This window comes from Pelmatolapia mariae, linkage group LG9, assembly GCF_036321145.2.
Source record: "Pelmatolapia mariae isolate MD_Pm_ZW linkage group LG9, Pm_UMD_F_2, whole genome shotgun sequence".
Taxonomy (NCBI): domain Eukaryota; kingdom Metazoa; phylum Chordata; class Actinopteri; order Cichliformes; family Cichlidae; genus Pelmatolapia; species Pelmatolapia mariae.
Window position 1 is genome coordinate 23,572,501 of NC_086235.1, and position 19,382 is coordinate 23,591,882.

The 19,382-nt window shown below is 43.5% G+C and overlaps 1 protein-coding gene across 3 annotated transcripts in view; it reads right to left on the minus strand.

The window, feature by feature from the left end:
* Nucleotides 1-19,382, minus strand: part of zfhx4 (zinc finger homeobox 4) — an 83,510-nt gene that overhangs the window by 5,267 nt on the left and 58,861 nt on the right. For all 3 annotated transcript variants that reach the window (XM_063483849.1, XM_063483848.1, XM_063483850.1), the window contains exons 7-11: nucleotides 13,404-13,502; nucleotides 6,917-7,050; nucleotides 5,626-5,826; nucleotides 5,205-5,325; nucleotides 1-5,045 (exon numbers count right to left, since the gene is read on the minus strand). The exon at nucleotides 1-5,045 is cut by the window's left edge and continues 367 nt beyond it. In XM_063483849.1, the coding sequence (XP_063339919.1) occupies nucleotides 1-5,045; nucleotides 5,205-5,325; nucleotides 5,626-5,826; nucleotides 6,917-7,050; nucleotides 13,404-13,502 (5,600 nt within the window). The remainder of the gene's footprint in view (nucleotides 5,046-5,204; nucleotides 5,326-5,625; nucleotides 5,827-6,916; nucleotides 7,051-13,403; nucleotides 13,503-19,382) is intronic.

A 19,382-nucleotide genomic window follows, 5' to 3' on the forward strand; every position in this document is an offset into this window, starting at 1 on the left:
TCTGGGTCCCTCTGGTGAGCCTTGACTTATCATGAATGGCTTTCCAATATTAATCTTGAATTTCTTTTCTTTAGCACGCGCATTCTGGAACCACACCTGAACAACACGTTTAGGGAGTCCAATCTCATTGCCTAGCATTTCACACTCTTGCATTGTAGGCGTGCGATAGTCACTAAAGCAGGCTTTGAGTACTTTAAGTTGCAGGTTACTCATCTGGGTCCTGAATCGTTTGTGCCCTGGCCTATCCCCAGCATTGCTGCCTTTCCCAGATTTGCTGAAGGGGTTACCTGCTCCAAAAGGACTAGGGGAACTAGGATCAGCTAGGCTTGATGATTCACTCCTGTCATTGTTTTCATCAAATTCATCATCTCTAAAATAAGAGTCACAGTCTTTTCCAGAGAAGCTGAGGGCAGGGCTCACCATGCTGAATTGGAACCTTTCATTGCCACTATCAGAATTTGGCATCAGGCCACTTTTGTTGTCACTTAGCTTGTCTCCTCCATTGGCAGTAAGGCTTTCAACCTCATTGTTATTATACTCATCTCCGGTTGTAGCATCGCTAATGGCTGTGTTAATTGATGATGTCTCATCAAAGTCCATCTTACTGAGATCATAAGATGAAACTTCTGCTGAATTAATATTAGGCCCTTCAGTTTCATCACAGTTTTCAGCTTTTAAGGATGAAGGGCTTAAGAAGTTTTTTACTTGCGCCTCGGATGGTTTGACTGGGGTTGAGGATGCAGTGGGTAGCTCATACTCATTTGGCTCAGTCTTGGTAGGCAGCTGTGGGTAGTCAAAGAAATTATACTTATTGGGGCTTTCACCTCTTTCATTGTCTTGATTCATCATTGGGCTTGGTGGCAAGCTAAAACCTGCCTGCTTAGCCTCATGCCAGTGTCTAGATCGTATGTGGCTATCTAGAGCAGATTTAGCTTTAAACAATGCTCTGCAAAAGGGACATTTCTTGTGAGACTGGGAGGGCCCTATAGCCCTAAACTGCCCCTTTCTCTCTCGAGCGCGAGTGTTTTGGAACCAAACTTGCACAACTCTCTTTTTCAAGCCAACTTCCCGTGCAATATGGTCCAACATCTTCCTTGTTGGGTTAGAGTCAAGTAGGTATTTGTCATAAAGAATCTCCAATTGTTCTGGTGTGATGGTGGTTCTTAAACGTTTATCTCTGTGTTGCTCTTCACTACTGTTACCGCCATCTTTGTCATTGGCACTTTCTTCTTTGTCATCAAGTTTCCTCTTCATCGCCCCAGAGCCTGCAGCAGAAGCTAAGCCAGAGCTACCCTGAGATGGGATTTGGGAGAGACCTCCAGATAACAGCTGGCTAGCCATAAGGGGGTTGTTGGGGTCAAATATCATATAGGGCATATCAATGGGTCTTTCAAGGAATTGTGAGTGAAGAAATTGGTTCTGAGCAGCCAAGAAATGCATGTGTTGGTGCTCCTGCCACAACTCTAGAGTGGGGAATGCTATCTTACACTGATCACACTGGTACTGAAGCATCTGATGGGGAAGGCTATTTGTAAGTGAAGACAGTGCCAGGGACAGTGGACTTGAGGGAACTGCAGCTGCCTGAGGCTGGGAATGGGGTCTTGACATTTGTGCCTGGGGGGCTTTTTGTGGAGGTGGCTGCGGTGTGCAAGCCTTAGATGGTCTTGGTTCTGGTAGTGACTTTATCACTGGTGAAGGGGCAGTCTCATTTTGTTTAACTTCAGTTTCAGGGGTCAAATCTGGCTTGGGGGAAGTTTTGCCCATGGTAGTACGAGGAGAGGACATCACAGGGGAGCTTGAGCCAGAACTGCTGGGAGTTCCTGTTTGGGAATGCTTAGGTATGTCTAAAGGTCCCTGGGTGATCTTAAATGGACCTTGCTCAGGAGAATCTGAATACTCCTCCAATTGGTTGTCGTCATTACCTTCCTCATCTTCATCCTTATAACACTGCTTTTTCTGGTGAGTGATAAGATCAAAGATGCGTGGGAACACAATGTTGCACTTCTTACATTGGTACTGCATGTTGCTGGTTCTGATGTATCGTTCATTAGTCAGCTCTTTTTTCTCACTGTCTTTAGAGTCTGCCTGGTTCTCATAGCTCTTTCGAGCTTTCTGGCGAGCATTCTGGAACCACACTACAATGACTCGTGTTGCCAGGTTGAGCACAGTGGAGAGCTGCTCAATCTCATCATCTTTTGGATAGGCATTAGTGTCAAAGAAATCTTGAAGTACCCTTAACTGGTAATCAGTGAATCTGGTTCTGGAGGACCTCTTGTTCATCATTGAGTCTGCTCTGTGGTATTCCTGTGCACTTAGTTGGGGCTCCAATCGAATGTCTTCCAGTGTTGTAATGGGAGGAATACTGAAGTTGTAGGGAGAGTCTTTACTCCGCTGCCTTTCTTTGAAAAGGGTGTTACGGAACCAGTGCTTTATAACTTTTTGGGGCAGGCCAGACTTCTCTGACATCTCCTGAATTTGCTCTTCATTAGGAGAATTGTTAATATCAAAGTTTGCGCGAAGAATCTTGAGTTGGTCATCGGTAATGCGGGTGCGCGGTCTCTTAAATTGAGAGTGGCGGAGGAAGTTTGGATCAAGACCCAGCTGTTGTTGGCAGAGTTGTGTAAGGTCTGTGGACAGCGAATCCATAGTGGGCAGCTGGAGGGCCAGCTGAGGGGGTAGCCCTGGGTGCTGGACAGACTGCATCATTAGAGGCGGGAAAAGGGGCAGATCCAAGGGAACAGGTAGCTGCACTTGGGGTGGTGCAGGGGGGGCAGTAGGTGGTGGAGGTGGGGGCGGTGGCTGGGGCGTTTGTGTCTGGTGAGAGGGTTGGTGTGAACTCTGATGGGAAACAGGAACCGGTGAAGGTACTGGGGTTTGCGGCTTGGCCACTGACATGGCAGGAGGCTGAGGAGCTGTCACTGGGGTTGGAGCAGGAGGAGGTGGCGGAGGAGGAGGAGGAGGAGGTGGTGGCGGCGGTGGTGTCTCTGGTGAAGAAGGGTTTATTGGATAAAGTTTGTCATAAGCCTCTCTGTACTGCTGGGCAAACTTTTCAAGTTCCACATATGGGAAAAAGTGACTATGCACATGTTCTTGGTGGCTCTTGAGAATAAGCATGTTAGAGAAGAGCTTTCCACACATCCCACACTCAAGCTTATCAGTATTCATTTCTACTTGTTCAACTCCATCTTTGCTTTTCCTTTGGTTTTTTTGTCTGTTTTCATTGTACTGGATCACCAACTCGAATCCAAAATTCTCTAATAGCGCTTTTGCTGCATTACCTCTTGCTCCTGACACAATACGTGGAGGGGGAATCAGAGGCTCTGGAAACTTTGACCTTTTGGGTTCTTTGTTGTCCTTTCCTACATCACTCAATGCATCACCTCCATTTTCCATCTTCGCCCTGTTCTCCTGTTTTTCCAGGTGATCCTCTGCATCTCTAGACATTTGTATTTCTGAAGCTGAGACTGTGCTAGCTTCCATTTTTGGTTTCTGGTTCTGCAGTTGCTGGTTTTTCTGCTGCAGAATTTGTGACTGTGATTGAGAAGCCTGCTGCTGCTGCTGTTGCTGTTGAACCTGTTGCTGGACTTGAGCCTGCTGTAACTGGTGCTGCTGTTGCATCTGCTGCTTCAGGTCTTCTAGAAATGATCCAGTAAGACCAGGCATTCCAAAAGCTGCAGCTGAGTGCAGCGCAAGTTCTGGGCTAAGGTTGAATTCTGCCCCAGGTATGTAAAATGGGAAGAGGAACTGCGGCTGTTGAAACTGCAGTAATGCTTCTGGGGTCATTGGAAAATGGGGGAGAAAAGCTGGATTGAGGAACTGAGGCTGGAAGAAAGCAGCCTGTTGCTGGAGTTCATGTTGAAGCTGCAGCTGCAGTTGGGCTGAGGACTGTGCTGATTGTTGGCTGCTTGCCTGCGCTGAAACATGGTCAGTAGTTGCTGCTTGTTTTGAGTTGTTACTGCTGTTAGGTTCTTTGGGTTCAACAGTGTTTTCTTTGTTAGAAGAAGGTGTACCACTTCTTGCAGCGTCTAAATTGCTTGCATTCCCTTGTGTGCTTGGGCCTGGACTTTTTGAAGATACTGGACCGCTAGTTCCAGAGATACTGCTGCTGCTGCTGCTGCTCATGTCATTTTTGGCTGTTCTGGCTTTGGTCTGATGTAGAACTGACCTCATGTGAATTTCAAGTGTTGAACTTTGGCTATATGCAACATTGCAAATATTGCATTTAAATGGTTTGTTGTCAATGCTGTTGCTTGGCTCTTGTGGAACTGGGCTTGATGCCTCTTGAAGGACCTTTTTCAATTTATGTAGGTGGGAAACTGAGTTATAGTGTACTAGTAGGATGTTCTTCTGGGTGAAGGACTCCTTACATACTGTGCACTTGTAAGGTCGAGAAGGGTCCAGAAATTTTTCCATTGTAAAATTGGGCCCCTTTCTAAATGGTAGGGTCCGTTTTGGTTCTGCTCCCATGTCATCTAGCAGGGAGCTACTGTCACTTCCTGTGGGACTGGGCTTTTCTTCCTGGTCCATTTCATCATCTTTGTCCAAGTCATGTTCAAAGGCCTGAGCTTCCTCCAAGGCCCTGGCCTCACTCTCTGTGATATCTCCATTCAATGGCAGATTGCCTATGAGTTGCTGCACCTCAGCCTCACTAAGTTCAGGGTGCCCATTTTCTAAATGCTTCCTGAGGGCCAGGAATGTCCTGAAGCTGCGCTGGCAAAGGCTGCACATAGTGGCTGCTCTGATGGCATGGTACTGAGAATGTATCTGAAGCTTCTGCATTGTTTTGAAGGCCAAACTGCAGTGGTTGCAACGATATTTGTAGACATGACGATCTGATACAGAGAGCTGTTGTTGCTGATGCTGAAGTCTTTGGAGCTCACTGAGATGCTCCTGCAGATTATCAGGGGATTTGCTATCATGTCTTAATCCACTGGCTCTCTTCCAATCTGGGGCCTCTGAGGCCTCCTTTGGGGGCTTGAGTTCCTCACGCTGCAGGTCTAAATCATTCTTGTCTTGATTGGCCAGCTCATCCTTTGAAATGTTTCCTACGCATAGAAAATAAAATGTAAGGTTCTCGTCAGTCAGTATTTTCTGACAAATATATAGAAAATTACACACTCAAGTTCTTCAGTGGACCTTTACCATCATCTGGCCAACAAATTAATGACAGAAAGAAAACAGTGTAAGCTACATATTCTGCTCACCATGAGACTTTCCTGACCCATCTGTGAGAGAGGTAGAGGAATCCATTAACGACATACTTCTCTCTTGTTCAGTCTGGGGGTGCATTATATTATTTGGTGTTGCTGTTTCAGGTCCAACAACCTGCAAAGACCAAAGATTGTTATTATACCAATTTATAATCTGATATAGAAAGTGCAGAGGAAGCGTGCCAAATTGTTTCTTGTATTGAAATCAAAGCTTATTTTAGGGAAAGAATTTGCTTCTCTCGGTGGACAGTAACAACATTCAAGATTATGGGAGCATCTCAAGAGAGAACATTTAGCAGCAACAACAAGTAACATCACAATTCCTTTTTGCTTTGAATGTGCAGTTTGCTCTCACACACACAGTCTAACAGACACACTCAAACAAATTGTATTTCTAGTCATTACTTCTACATACAGTCAGAATGAGCTTTTCCACACAATCGGGTGCCACGCTGTGAAGGTGAGTGAGATGTAGCTGCAGGTGGATTTTGTTGCTAAGGACATCCTGGCACAGTGGGCAGCGGATCACTGGCTGCATGGAATGCTGGGACATAACATGTAGCTGCATACGGTTGGCATCTTTACTGCTGTAGTTGCAGTACGGACACTGCTGAACCTAAAAAACAAGACAGCACAATAACTAGGTGGAGAAATAATGAAATGATTTTAAAGAAAAGGAAAATATTTTCCTTTAATTCAAGAGCAGAAGTTACTTATTACGCTCAATGTACTTCAGTGGGTATCATTCTTGCACTGCACGGCCATTAAATTAGCCAGCCATCTGCCTCACTGGTCACACCTTACTTTTTAAAATTCCACTAAATCTGTCAAAACAAGAATTTTTGGTAATCCTCACTATCTGCCACCCGGCCCCCAGTTACCATGCCCAACTTGGCCTAGAAAACATAAATCAACCATCTTTCATGTAATTTGTTTAAATCTTTTAAGTCGTGCCATTTTATTAGTAGAAAACAAGATTGGCCAGAATTTCTAATCAGGAGATTGCAGATGACAAAGGTGTGTACTCTCCTAAGCTATGCCTTGCCCTCATTACAGCGAGTACTCTGAGCATAGCTGCCTCCCTACCACCTGTCTTAATAGAATCCATTTCTGAAATGACTAAGTCTTCCTTCCTACCAGAACCAGACGAGCTAATACTTCATAATCTAATTTAAAAACACATATAATTTAAAGAGATGCAAAAAGGGGAAAAGAAGCAGGCAAGGAGTCCTAAGGCTAGTGCAGGTATTCCACTTAAGGACACAAAGGCCGGCCTATTGTGCTTGATGCTGAAAAGCTATGTCAGAGGGGGAATAGTAGGATGCATTTAACCCTTTGAATGAAAGCCGGCGCCAGGAATTGCTAAATGCTTGGCTTAACATTTCTGCTTCTTATAGTTAAGTATCTTCCCATTAGCTCATCCCACAGTGACAGTGAAGGTTAGATTTCATTAGTGCTTATGAAGACAAACCTGCCTCAGTGGCTATTAGCTTTCTGTAGATCCAATGACAAAGTCCAACTAGTATATGAAATTTAAATAGCCATTTTGAATAGGTACATAGATAAGCACCATAACCTAGATGGATTTTCTTTAGCAAGGTGAACACAGTATACAGATCCGCAAACACTAAATGAGGAACAGATAAGAACAACACAGGTGACATTTTCTAACGCAACTGGGAGTTTCCTTTTAAAACTTCACAAACCTGGTCATTAGCTGAGGTCTTCCCTTCAGCAGACTTTGGCCTTTTAGGTGGGCTTTCCATTTGTCGATCTGGCAGGAGAGAATGTTTAACCATAGCATTCGGTCCGGTAACCTCTTTAGACACGGCATTCACTCCTAGCAGGTGGTGGTGAGACAAAGAGAAGAGGGGACAGAGAACGCAAAAGGTTAAAAGTGAATGGATTTCATCAACTAAATATTCAGTATTTATATTCCCAGGTTAAATGTCTGCATTTGTATATTTTAATATTCCAAATATTTATGATACGTATATTTTTTAAACAGAAATACAACAATATTAATGGCAAACTTGTTTTTTCTAAGGTTTTTGGAATACAGGAGAAGAATATTAAGTAGAGTATCTAATATATCCTGCATATTAAATGAGAAATGGATGTATTAATCTGTAACATGTGAAATATACATGATAAAATTGATAAAATTCTCACATCCCTCGCAATGGAATTGGATCATTTGTGAACATAACATCACTGTGTGGTTTGTCATTTCACCTCTCCCATTCAGAATATGCACAATTTGAATGGGCCAATAAAATGTAATTGTGACATTTTGTGGCTGTATGGGATCATAAAACAATCATTAAATAATTACTGCTTTACAAATAACTGAATAACATCAACACATGTATTATAGGTGATGGCTTTAAAAAAAGAGTCTGACACCAGGACAACATTAGCATGGATACAAGCATGAAGAGTATTATTCACATTCACATATGCTGACGTGCCACTGCCCCCAGGACATGTAAAATAGGAAAAACTCGGGCAGGCTCATTATCACAGCACGACATACATTAAATGTTATGGTAATATTATACACTTCATTAGTTCATATACATTTCCCCAGCTGCCTCGACAACTCCTGTGTCTGTATAAGATGCTAAATTTTCAGGGCTTTGTCACGGCTGGTGGTACAGTACCAGCGCTACTTGTGTGTGTCTGTTTGTATGTGTGCGTGTAAGCGTGTGTGATGTTAACAGCAGGGCTCAGTGTGGAGAGATCAGCCTCTGGTTGTATTTAGTAAATGCTGCAGCCACTGATAAATCTTTCATTAGCCTCATCCTAAGATACAGGCCGTGCAGGCCCTGCTATACTCTGCCACTGCAATTTACCCACTCTGCACAACACAAAGACACAGCAACAGCAACTCTCCCTCCCTCCTTCCCTCCCTTTTCCTTGCTCTCTTCCTCCTCTCCCTAAGCTACCCCCCCACCCCTCCCCTCCTCCCGCTTCCCCTCCCTCGTCTGGTCACTCAAGGCAATATGTGAGCCTCACTCTTGCGAATCAACGCTTCACGCTAGATGCACAAATGGAAAAAAAGGGAAATCAAAGCACTGATACATGGAGAGGGGGCTGAAAAAAAACATTTTGTATTTCATATTATTCTGTGGCTCGTGTTTGTATTGGGCGCATATCAATTCCTCCGGCCCGTTCATGCATTTTAATTCTGTTGCATTAAGTAGGCGTTCCACTTATTTTATTTGTAATCCCCTATATCTGGAGCCTGAAATATTGGCCTGTCAAGGAAAGTGACAAGAGAGAAGGAGGGAGGGAAGAAAGGAAGAAAGAGAGAAAGGGGAGAGTGAAGAAAAAAAAACACACACAAGGGCACAATGTGAATTTCCAAGAACATCCGAGAATTGCTCTGCAGCTCAGAAGAGCGAGGTAATCTCGTCTTCCACTGCTTGTGATGGCCCCTGCAGGGCTAGTGTGTGTGTGTGTGCGCGCGTGTGTCTATGTGCAAATATGCGTGTGTATTTTGTGCTTCATATCAGGCCTCTGACACTCCATTGGTCAGATCGGTGCAGGCTGGAAGCGCCCGTCATATCACCTGACCTTTCCCGAGTCCGTGCCCCGCCTCCTATATTTATTATAACCATTTCTAATTTCAACTTTCAATTTTTGCCTCCGTCTTCCAGTCAATTTGCAACTAAATTACATCCCTGAGAAAGGAGATGAGGCGATTGTCGGACGAGAGCCTGCAAACACATTTACAATGTGGAGGGTGTGGGGGTGGTGTGTGTGTGTGTGTGTGTGGGGGGGGGACACATCACCATTGATTACTGTCATGTTGAATGTAAATGCTTGTCTGTGTGTGTGCAACATGAAGATCTGTCCTTCTGTTTTGAATCCGTCTTTGACCCAGTGCTTTAATCAACACTTATGCTTATGCTCAAACTCATATGAAGAAAAAACAGTTGGTTAACCCTGAATGAGAGAGGAGTTCTTTCTATGGCCACTTAGGAGCTTTCAATAGCAAGCTCTGCCAGTGAATAATAAACCTATTTTGAGGCATAGAATTGCATTCAAAATTGTAGAGTGTCTTCCAAGAATATAATTACCAGTAGGACAAATAAATACAATGGCAACCGCAATCCAAAAACTATCCATAAAACCACGAGAGGAAAATCTAAATATCGCTAAAACCTTGTTCTTGACAAGCCACATATTCTTGCAACAGGAGAGCACATGATTGAGAACAAGGGAGAACCAGAAGACTCTTCTCTCATTTTCTTTTGTCTCTTAGTCTGCACCCCATACTTAATGACTGTCCTTTTTCCTTTTCCTCCCCCTTGTACTTTCCCCTCCCTTCTCCGGCTCTCCTCCATCCCCTCTTCCACATGTGGGTTCCAGCAGCTGCAGCCTATTGAAATGGAGGGGTAGAATAAACCTGAAATTGCCCCTTCAACCCCCTAACCCCCTTCCACCAATGACAAATGTCTGCATGGAGCAGGACCTGAGTTGATTAGATAAATCAAAAGGTGATTTATGACACTCAACCCCTTTTGCATTGCAGGGGGAGAGAGCAGTACACACACCACCCATCTTTATTTGCAACTGTCAGGGATGTTTAGGTAGCCACATACGCACACATACACTTCTATAGACGCAAGTGGACGCTCCAGTGGAGAGAGGCACGGAGCAATGGGGTAAAAGGCAGAACAACGTGGAGAGGAGAGAACGAGAAAAAATGACAGAGAGGGACAGAGAAGCCCACAGCCTCGGGGTATTTTTGGCCCATATAGTTCCTCGAAAGGCAGGGGAACCAACAATGCCATTGTAGCTCTTGCTTTTTCTGGGGATCCATTTGGAATCCGCCCTTTTGTTTAAAAAAAGATAAGAGATTTTGTACAAAGCAGACTGACCAAGTGAGTTTTTCACACAAACTGTCCAAGTATGTCACTGAATCATCATCGTGTCTTCAGGACTGACTATACGTAAAGTCGGCTGCATCATCGGGATCAAGTCGACAGTGAAATAAACCTGTTGTAACCATTTCCCCTGTTTTTTCCTCGTCTTCTACCTTCTTTTAACATGCTGCATCAATTCCATTGATGATTCCACTCCTGTCATTTCATTTAATCGAAATACAAAAAAGCCCAGCAAACACAGAGCGGAGTGCAGGGCGGTGGTGTGGGAGTGTGGGCTGGGTGGCTTGGATTTAGTATTCAATTTAGCTGTCTTGAGCCCTGGCAGACTGGCTAAGGTTACGGAGCAGTAAATCTAGGAAGGAGAGCTGGCCAAAGCGGGCCAGGGAGGGCTGGCCAGCATGATTTACTGGCCTACTGCTCTGAGGTTACACATTAGGCTGACCCCCGGTCACCTGATAACATTACAGCAACACACTCTGAACCCCAAACTCCCACTGAAGCACTCAGCAGGGCCCAGATCTTGCCGGAGGGAAGTACACAGAGAAGGAGGCTGGAAAAAGATTGAAATGGTGAGAGGCAGAGACATAGTCAGATGGAGAGAGAGTCAAAGAAAGAAAGGCTATTAAACAGCAGCTGTCTTGTAGTTTGTGTGTTTTTAATGACTAGCCTTCCCTTCTCTTCCATCTCCAGCTTGTGTTCTAATGAGAGATAAATATGAGCGTGGCCTTGTCACATTTGACAAATTGTCTGAGACATTCAACAAGCTGTCATTACACAGAAAACACACATAGTGCATGCACAAAGGAACTGCTGCAGGCTTGTAATTAAACATGCTAATATCTTTAATATATTTTAATCTCATATAAGAGAGAGAGACAGAAAAGGAGCACAGCTATCCTCTCAAGTTGGGGGAAATTTGCAAGATGCATGCACATTAAAAAACACACACACACACACACACACACAAATATTCAGAATATAAACAAGCTAATATAGAATTATTTAACATGAGATCTTGTTTGCATGTGAATGCGTTTCGTTTCGCCCGTATCTTCACGATTCAAAATTGCACACGCAATAATACATAACATCTGACTGGAGGAACAATGAGTAATTTCTGTGCTAATTTGAAGCAGGTAGAGATCTGTAATTTCCTTAGGCTGCCTGACAGGCTCATTTCTATGCCGGGGCCTTTGTTTAGTTGATTATTTATAAGAAGTGGGCCCCTGAGCCATGGTGGCGACATGTGCCATCTACACAAACAGCATAAAGCTATCTGGAAGTAATCCACACTGAGGACATTTGCATGGAAAATGTAACGTGGATTATAATTAATCTGAAGTGACACGGGATTAAAACAAGACAATGTAAATGAAGAAAGGGAAACAGCTCTTTTCGCTGGTTCCTTGCCCCTCCCCCACCCTTTCACCTCTCTCTCTCTCGCTCCTTCCCTCTTCTCCCCTCTCTATCTATCTATCGGCCCCTCTTTGTTTAAAGACTCTTGGTCTTGGAGATGAAGTGCGCAAATACACTGCTCACTTGGTCACACTGTAATCCCTTCCCTGGAGATACCATATGGAGACACACACACACACACACACACACACACATAGATCTCAAGATTTAGGCCTGATGAAGGAAATGTTAAATCTGCCTACTTATAAAAAGAATCAAAACAAACAGACAAAACAAAAACAAGGCCCCAGAATAACAGCCTGGTAACACACCAGGATCTCCCGCCCCCCCACAACACCACCACCCCCACTTTACATTTTCTGGCAATTGACTTTCTCAAGTCTCCTTTAAAGCAAATGCATAATAAAACACCAAAAAAAAGCGCCACTAGCAATATTATATCTGCCTTCCTAGACAAACTAAAACCTTACCCCCAAGGCGACTCCTAGAACAAATTATTCATAAAAATTAAAAAAAAAAAAGGGGAATACATTTCTGCTTTATTAAATAAGCTTCACTACACTCAAGAACGCTCGCATACGTAAGCACGCTTAAGAACACCGTGGGTTTCTTTCTTTTTTTTTCTTTTTTCTTTTGCATGTGTGCTCTGGTGTTAAATGGCGCTGGTGGTAATATGCAGCAGTAAATGCATGGATGGTGGTTCCCCCCGCCAGTCCGTCAGACAGGCCTGTCACAGAGATAGAGCTGAAAGATAGATGACTAGCTAAACTAATAGGCCCCAGCCTCACTCAGCTCTCCTTCTGCCTCATTGAGCCTCACATTATGGAGCTAGGTATGGCATGCTAGGAAGAGAAGGTGGGGAGGGAGCTTCAGATGGATAGAGGGTGTAGTTGGAAGTGTATGTGTGTGTGTGAGTCGGGGGGCAAGAGTGAAAGAGTAGAAGAGACATTAGTAGGGGCAGAAAGAATGAGAACCCCATGCAAAGACAGAGCGGGAAAAAAAGAGAGAGAGAGAAGCCCCATGTAATATTCATTCCCAGCCATGGATTTCCATCTCATACATAAGAAAACCATATGAATTCATATTTGGGTAAATCAAATCTAACAAAGCCGGGGCCATCCTGACCACAGCTTCACAGCAGAGGCATTATGTGCTCCATACCTCGCCCAAAATAACAGCGACGCCAAGTCGCCTTTTACAGATTGTTGCCCCTCCCTGCTTCACTATACTTACAAACGAATAAACTGTTTCTCCTTTCCCCCTCTTTCTATCTCGTGCTATTTTTTTTTCTACCCAAGGTAATGCCTGCGATAGGTTCACAGATTGGACAACAATTAAGGGATGGATTGAGCCAGGAAAAAAAAATGGGAGAGAAAGAAAAATGAAGGGAGAGTGCAGGGAAAAAACTAATTTAAGGGTTGCAGGGATGCAGTGCAATATTAGAAAAACATATACACAGGCCCCCCATCTAATCCTGCGCTTATGAAAAATTAATATGTCATCGGAGAGGGCACAAGAACGAGAAAAGATTAATGCAAGGCGCTTATAAATTACAAGCACGCAAACTGATTTGATTAAAAAATAATCTGGGGCCTGGACATTGCCTGGTAATATCCACAACACTCAACTTATCCTTCTCTCTTTCTGTCCTTTTTTCCTCCCTCTTCTTGTTTCCCCCACTCCCCCGTCTCTCCCTTTTTCTCTTTCTGTCAGATGGAAACGATTAAAGCGGGTCACATGGAGGCTAGTCAGCAGCGTTCACATGTTACACACACGTTAGAACCTTATCTGAGGGAGAGCGACACATGAACAATAACTTAAGACGAGAGGCTTGTGGTTCGTATGTGTTTTGTGCATACAGTTTGCGCGGGCGCAGACTTACGGTCAGTTTTCCTGCTGTCAGCCGAGTCTCGGTCGCTGAGGTTGAGCCCGGGCCTGGAGGAGGAGCGAGGAGGTCTCTCACTGTCCTCAAAAGTCTCTTCTGAAAATGCACATACACACACACAAAAACAACAACTTCATTATCTGCAGAGCTCTCTAAAACACAGCATTCGATGGCTGTGAGGGCAGCACTGGAAAAAGAAAATTTCATGGTGTTTGACTCTGAAAGCTGCAGATGTTCTAACATATATTGCAGTGTGATATTAGAGAAATATTCCAGCTTTTATATGTTTGCTTTATTCCCATAAACACCTTTTTCTAGAGTAAACGTATCCCACTGAACAGCATATCTCACCAGCAAATAATGTTATTGACTTAAACACATGCTTTGTTGAAAACAGCCGCGCTATGCCACTTCTAGTGGGTGAAACATAATACATCCATGGCCTAAAAGCTGAAAGGTTGTGTGACAACAAAATATGGCCTCCGGGGAAACGGCTTCAGTCATTTCGGATGCCTCTCTTCAACATGCAATTCTCAAAAAAATAAAGAATATTATTTACTGACATTGCATAATAATGACTTTTTGTCCATATATTTCATTTTAAATAAGCGTTTTTACTTTTCTTCAATTCATTTGAAGTGTTATTTCAGGTTAGACAAATATTACAGCATGGTGGAAACACAAATTATGCTGTTGTAATGTAAAAACATAATTATGTGGAAACGCTATCATTCTGCTTTATTGCGACAACTGGAAAAAATACACAGCTCTACAAAATTGAGGCACACATTAACACTGACAGCCTACAACACACATCCTGCTGTAAAATCCGGGGGGAAAAATGGGAAAAATGAAAAGCAAAATAACATGAGATTGTGTAGGTCATGCTCACCACTACACCGTACAGAAATATTGTGTCTGCGGATTTTTGCACGCCTTGCTAAAAAGTATGTGTGTGTGTATTTGCGTGCGCACGTCAAAACACAAACCAACACACACGTGCAGCTCTGCACTATTAGCAGATTAGCCTACCCATCTCTGAGAGTTCAGCCCCTTGTTTGATAATTCTGTGTATCTGCAGTGTTCTGCCAGTGGATTAAAGTGTGTGCATGTGTGTGAGTGTGTACGCATGTGTGTGTGTGTGTATGTGTATATATGTGTCGCCAGCACAAGCTAACACTAATCCTAGCCGAGCCCCAGCGCTCCCTTTCATCCAGCCATCATTTGTCTCCGGCTGGGCTGATGTCACTTTGTAATGAATTTTGAGCAGTCTGAGAGAGGCCAGATAACCAGGCATGCGCATGCACACATGGCACGAACACACACACATAAACACACACGCACACACACATATATAAATATACACACAATATAGTGCCCTCCTCCATCTCAGGACTAGCACACACCAATGCGAAATCAAACAGAAACACTTGCAAACAGGCATCAAATCACACACACGCAGAGTATCACGTTCACGCAGACACACACAGAGGAAAAACCGTTACAAATTTCATGTCTTTTAAATGGGGGAAAGGGGGGTCTCGCTCTCAACACAAACCCCTCACTCTGCCGGAGAATGAAACCGGTGTGTGTCTGTGTGCATGGGTGAGTGTGTATAAAAGAGCTGAGCTCATCAATCCTGTACCGCCTTAATAACCATATTTTATAACACACACACACAGCACACGCAGGCACACTCACACACATATTCACAGAAATCAGGCAAAGGGTGCATTGAGGTCAGCTTGCATTTGCATACAATCACTTTGGCCATTGTACGATGAGCAAAAGAGGTCTGCAAACCCCCCCACCACACACACACACCCCTTTGGAAACATGATATGATTAACCCTTTCACATACCACGTGGTGTGAGTACACACACACATGCAAAAAAGCACATACAGACACACAGACTAAGCGCTGGCGCCATTGCTTTAAGCGGCAACACATTAAGTGGACATTATATACAGCATGAAATTTTCATGGCAGATGCTGGCATGTGATTGAGGAGGAAAATTGCAGTTGTGTTTGTGTGTGTGTGCCTGTATTCATGAACACTGTTATATTTTTGCATTTGCACACGTGGCTGCTGTACACGCTGTGTACACACAGTCTGTGTGTTTGTGTGTGTGTATGAAAGACTGGGACTGCACTCTGCTCCTGATGTTTTATTAATACATCGGTGACAACGGAGATGAAATATCTCCTGTCAGCCGAGAGAGGCCGGGCTGCAGAAATTGCAATTTTCACTGCTGGTGCTGCAGCGTCCATCTTTGTATTTTAATTCACCTCACCTTCATACGGAGGGGGGAGAGGACGCACACTGTGTATCCATGTGTGCTGGTGTAAATGCTGCACGTGTGTGGTGGGTACCAAAGTCCTTCATCACTGGTTTATCTTTTCTCTACGCTTGACTTTTGTTCAAAGCCAAGGAAAAGCAAACGGTACAAATCGAACAGCATGTTTCACATAAGCATGCGGTGGGAGGGGTGGAGGGGTAAGGGTCAAAGCAGAAATACTGAGAAAAAAAACACGCGTTAGTAGATCTTATATACTGCAAAGTCAAGTTAGTGTGTCAAAATAATAAAAACGTTTATAAAGTAGAAGGAAAAAAGTGATTTGTTACAAAGCACATCCTTTTGATGGAATTTTTTTTATTCAATTAATTTAAAAAGATGGTCATAAAAGTTTAATAGCAATTATTTTTATTTGATATTATCCCTATAATGCACTACGGGACCATATCATTTATCCCATAAATAAATTTGCCATCTGTGATGATAAATAAAAATGTGTGAATTACAGCTAGTTCGTTACCATTACATGACAACTCTGAATAATATTTTGTATTTTTTTATACTTCTGGATATGATCTTCACAATGACTTATTGCACATTTTTGTATTCGCCCATTAAGCTGGTCAAACTGCAAATTAATCAAATCATTCTTCTAACAGATGACAGCAAGCAGAGGAGGAAATAAGTCAAGTGAAAGTGGTCTTAACAATATCAAACCAGGGTCTTAACAAACCTCTAGGGGGCAGTCTACCTGTAGCCAGACAAAACACAGGAGAAACGTGAGACAATGAACAGAAAGACTGAAGGAGAGGAAGGAAGAGGGTGAAGAGTGGGTGAAGAAAGAGAAAAAAGAGAACAGGAGGGGGTGATCATCTGGGCCTCATCAGTGCTTTTTTCTCCTTTCCCCTTCTAGTCAGTTTTATCTGTGGTGTGTGTGTGTGTGTGCGCGCATGCATGTGTGTCTTCGTGCGTGTGTGCATATGGGGAATGTGTTTCCACACTGAGGACATTCCCAGACGAGCTCTCTCAATACATCAGCACAGCGTCTGCCCTCTGACTGACCCTGACACTCACACACCACACGGGTGTGTACGTGAGCGCGTGAATGACTGTGCATGTTACATCGTGTTAGCGTGGATGTGTACCATTGATCACGCGAGTGAGACAGTGACTGCATATGTTTGCATGTGAAATGTCATGTGCAAGTATGTGTGTGTAATGTGTGTGTGTTAAAGACAGACAGAGCATTCTGCAGCGGGGGGACTCTTAACCATCAACTTAATCGCTACCAGAGGACACACAGAGCAAAAACTTTCGCAGTCACCTTCCACTGCCTCTGTGCATGCACACGCGCGCGTGCGCACCCACACACAAAGTGGGCCAGACTGTGGAGGGTGTGTGATTTTGGCAGCCTGGTGGGATTCTCTTTGATGTGGGTCAGTCGGAACATTAAAGCCGGCCGGTGAGCTCGAGCTAACCACAAACCCTGGCTTCGATTACGCTGTAACCAACACAAGCCTATATTTAACTGTTAAAAAGGAAGAATAATTAAGTGTCTTATGATCAGAGATTCAACCTATCAATTTGATTTGAGATTTTATCAGTTAGTAGCCACTGTAACCAGTTAGATTCCTACCCATAAATGTCTGTTTTGTTTATCCAATAAATAGTATCTGAAATTTGGCATCCGTAGCAGAAATAAAAAAAACAAACAAAACATGCTCATATTTTTTCAAAGCAGAGCAAAAACCAAACAGTTTTAAACAGACGGACGCAGGAGGATAGAGTGGAGGAGAAAGAGATGTCTGAAAAGAAAAAATAGAGGACTAGACATATGGGAGATGGAGGCAATGAAGAATATATTGAAAGTGTGAGTGCAGTGTGTTTGTGTGCGTGCGCGTGTGTGTGTGTGTATGTGTGTGCCCTCTAGCTGTATAATGACCTGCTCTGAGACCACTCACTCCCCCTCCTGTCTCCCCCTAAGGGCCCATAACCGCCATGCCGGGTCATTATGTGCCCGGTGGAGGACTCGGTTGTACAGCACACAACAGTCGAGCAATGCCACGCCAGGAAACTGGACACGGAGACTCCAAAATGGCTGAATTCATTAGCTTGGTTGAGCTGCCTCTAATTTGCTTCCTTAGGGCTAGGACGGTGCTCATTAAAGGGTAAAGGAGTAAAAAAAAAAGTCTTGTTTTGCATTTTGTTTATCTTAAATCATGGATACCATAAAATTGGAGCATCAACTGAAACTGTAATTGCTGCCAAAGAAAATATACAATATATAAGAACTGCTAAAACAACAAGACAAGGAATCTGTTATTGTGTAGCTTGGACTGTGTATAGCAGAGCATTTTCAGAGTGTTAAGTCTGTCTAATAATGCAGGCTTGATACTGGGTCCATTTTATCTGTGCTAATAATGAAGCCTTAATGTTTTTGTGCAACACATTTGACTCCCGTGTCTCCTCAACTTAGGCATGATGTTGATGCTGATTTCTTCTTACAACTCTGGTCACGTCCCCTGTGAGACCATGTGTGCGTATGTGTGCGTATGTGAGCAACAGGGGGCCCTGTGATGTCACATTCCTGCGCCGCGCGCGTGGCTCTAGTTTGGCCTCTAGGTTTTAAGGGGAAAGCTTTGAAACATTACACCATCCCACACAGTCACAGCCACGCACACACACGTATACACAAAGAAACACACACACACACACATAGTCAAGGGCCAGTGGTAATACTGCCAGAGTAATAACCTTACAGACTTACTGATCCCCCCCTCCCATTCTCTCACCCTCAAATCTTTATTTACCCTACTCTCCCTCTTTATCCCCCCTTTCTCTCTGTACCTTTCCCCCCGAATTTCAGCGCGTTTAACAAGCATTTAGATCTTAACCAGATGTTGTTAATGTAGCATGTCTAAAATACTAAACATCAACCCAGCAGAGAGGGTCTACAGCTCCTGCACAGGGCCTGGGAATAACTCACTCACACAAACACACACACACACACCCGCACACGCTTTCCCTCTCTCCCCCTCACACACACACCTGACCATGAATATCTCTGCGTATAACACACATTTACTCCTACGCAGCTTTCAATGCATTTCATACACATAAGTCCACAGCCCACATGCTAACATGTAAACACACCAGCACAAGCAAACACACATGTTTCCATCCACACTCTCAAATCCACCCACACTGAGCCATTTATTGTTAAAAACACGCAAACTTATTACACCAGCAAAAAAAAAAAAAAAAAAATATATATATATATATATATCTATTGTTTCAGGTCGACTCTGAAAGCCAGACAATAGGATTGTCACATTTAATTCGCTCCTGGTGTGAATGTCAATAAGTTGAACTGACAGAATAAGCTGAAAAAAATGACTTTTTGTGTAAAAAATGCTTGTATCAGCAGCTCCAAATTTGCTTTGTTGTTGTCAATTACGACTTCCTGAGACTCTTCATTGTATTTTCTTTCGCTCAAATTGCTCGCTCTGCTGTCTTGCAGGCGACTAACAAAACACCTATTACTCTTTTGGAAAAAAAAAGAGGGGGGAGAAAAAAAAATCATATGAATAAACATAGCCAAGATTAAAGGCTTGCATGTCTTGCTTGCTGCGCAGACAGAAACTGTTGTTTCGTGTTAAGAAGGGTTTCATTTTCAG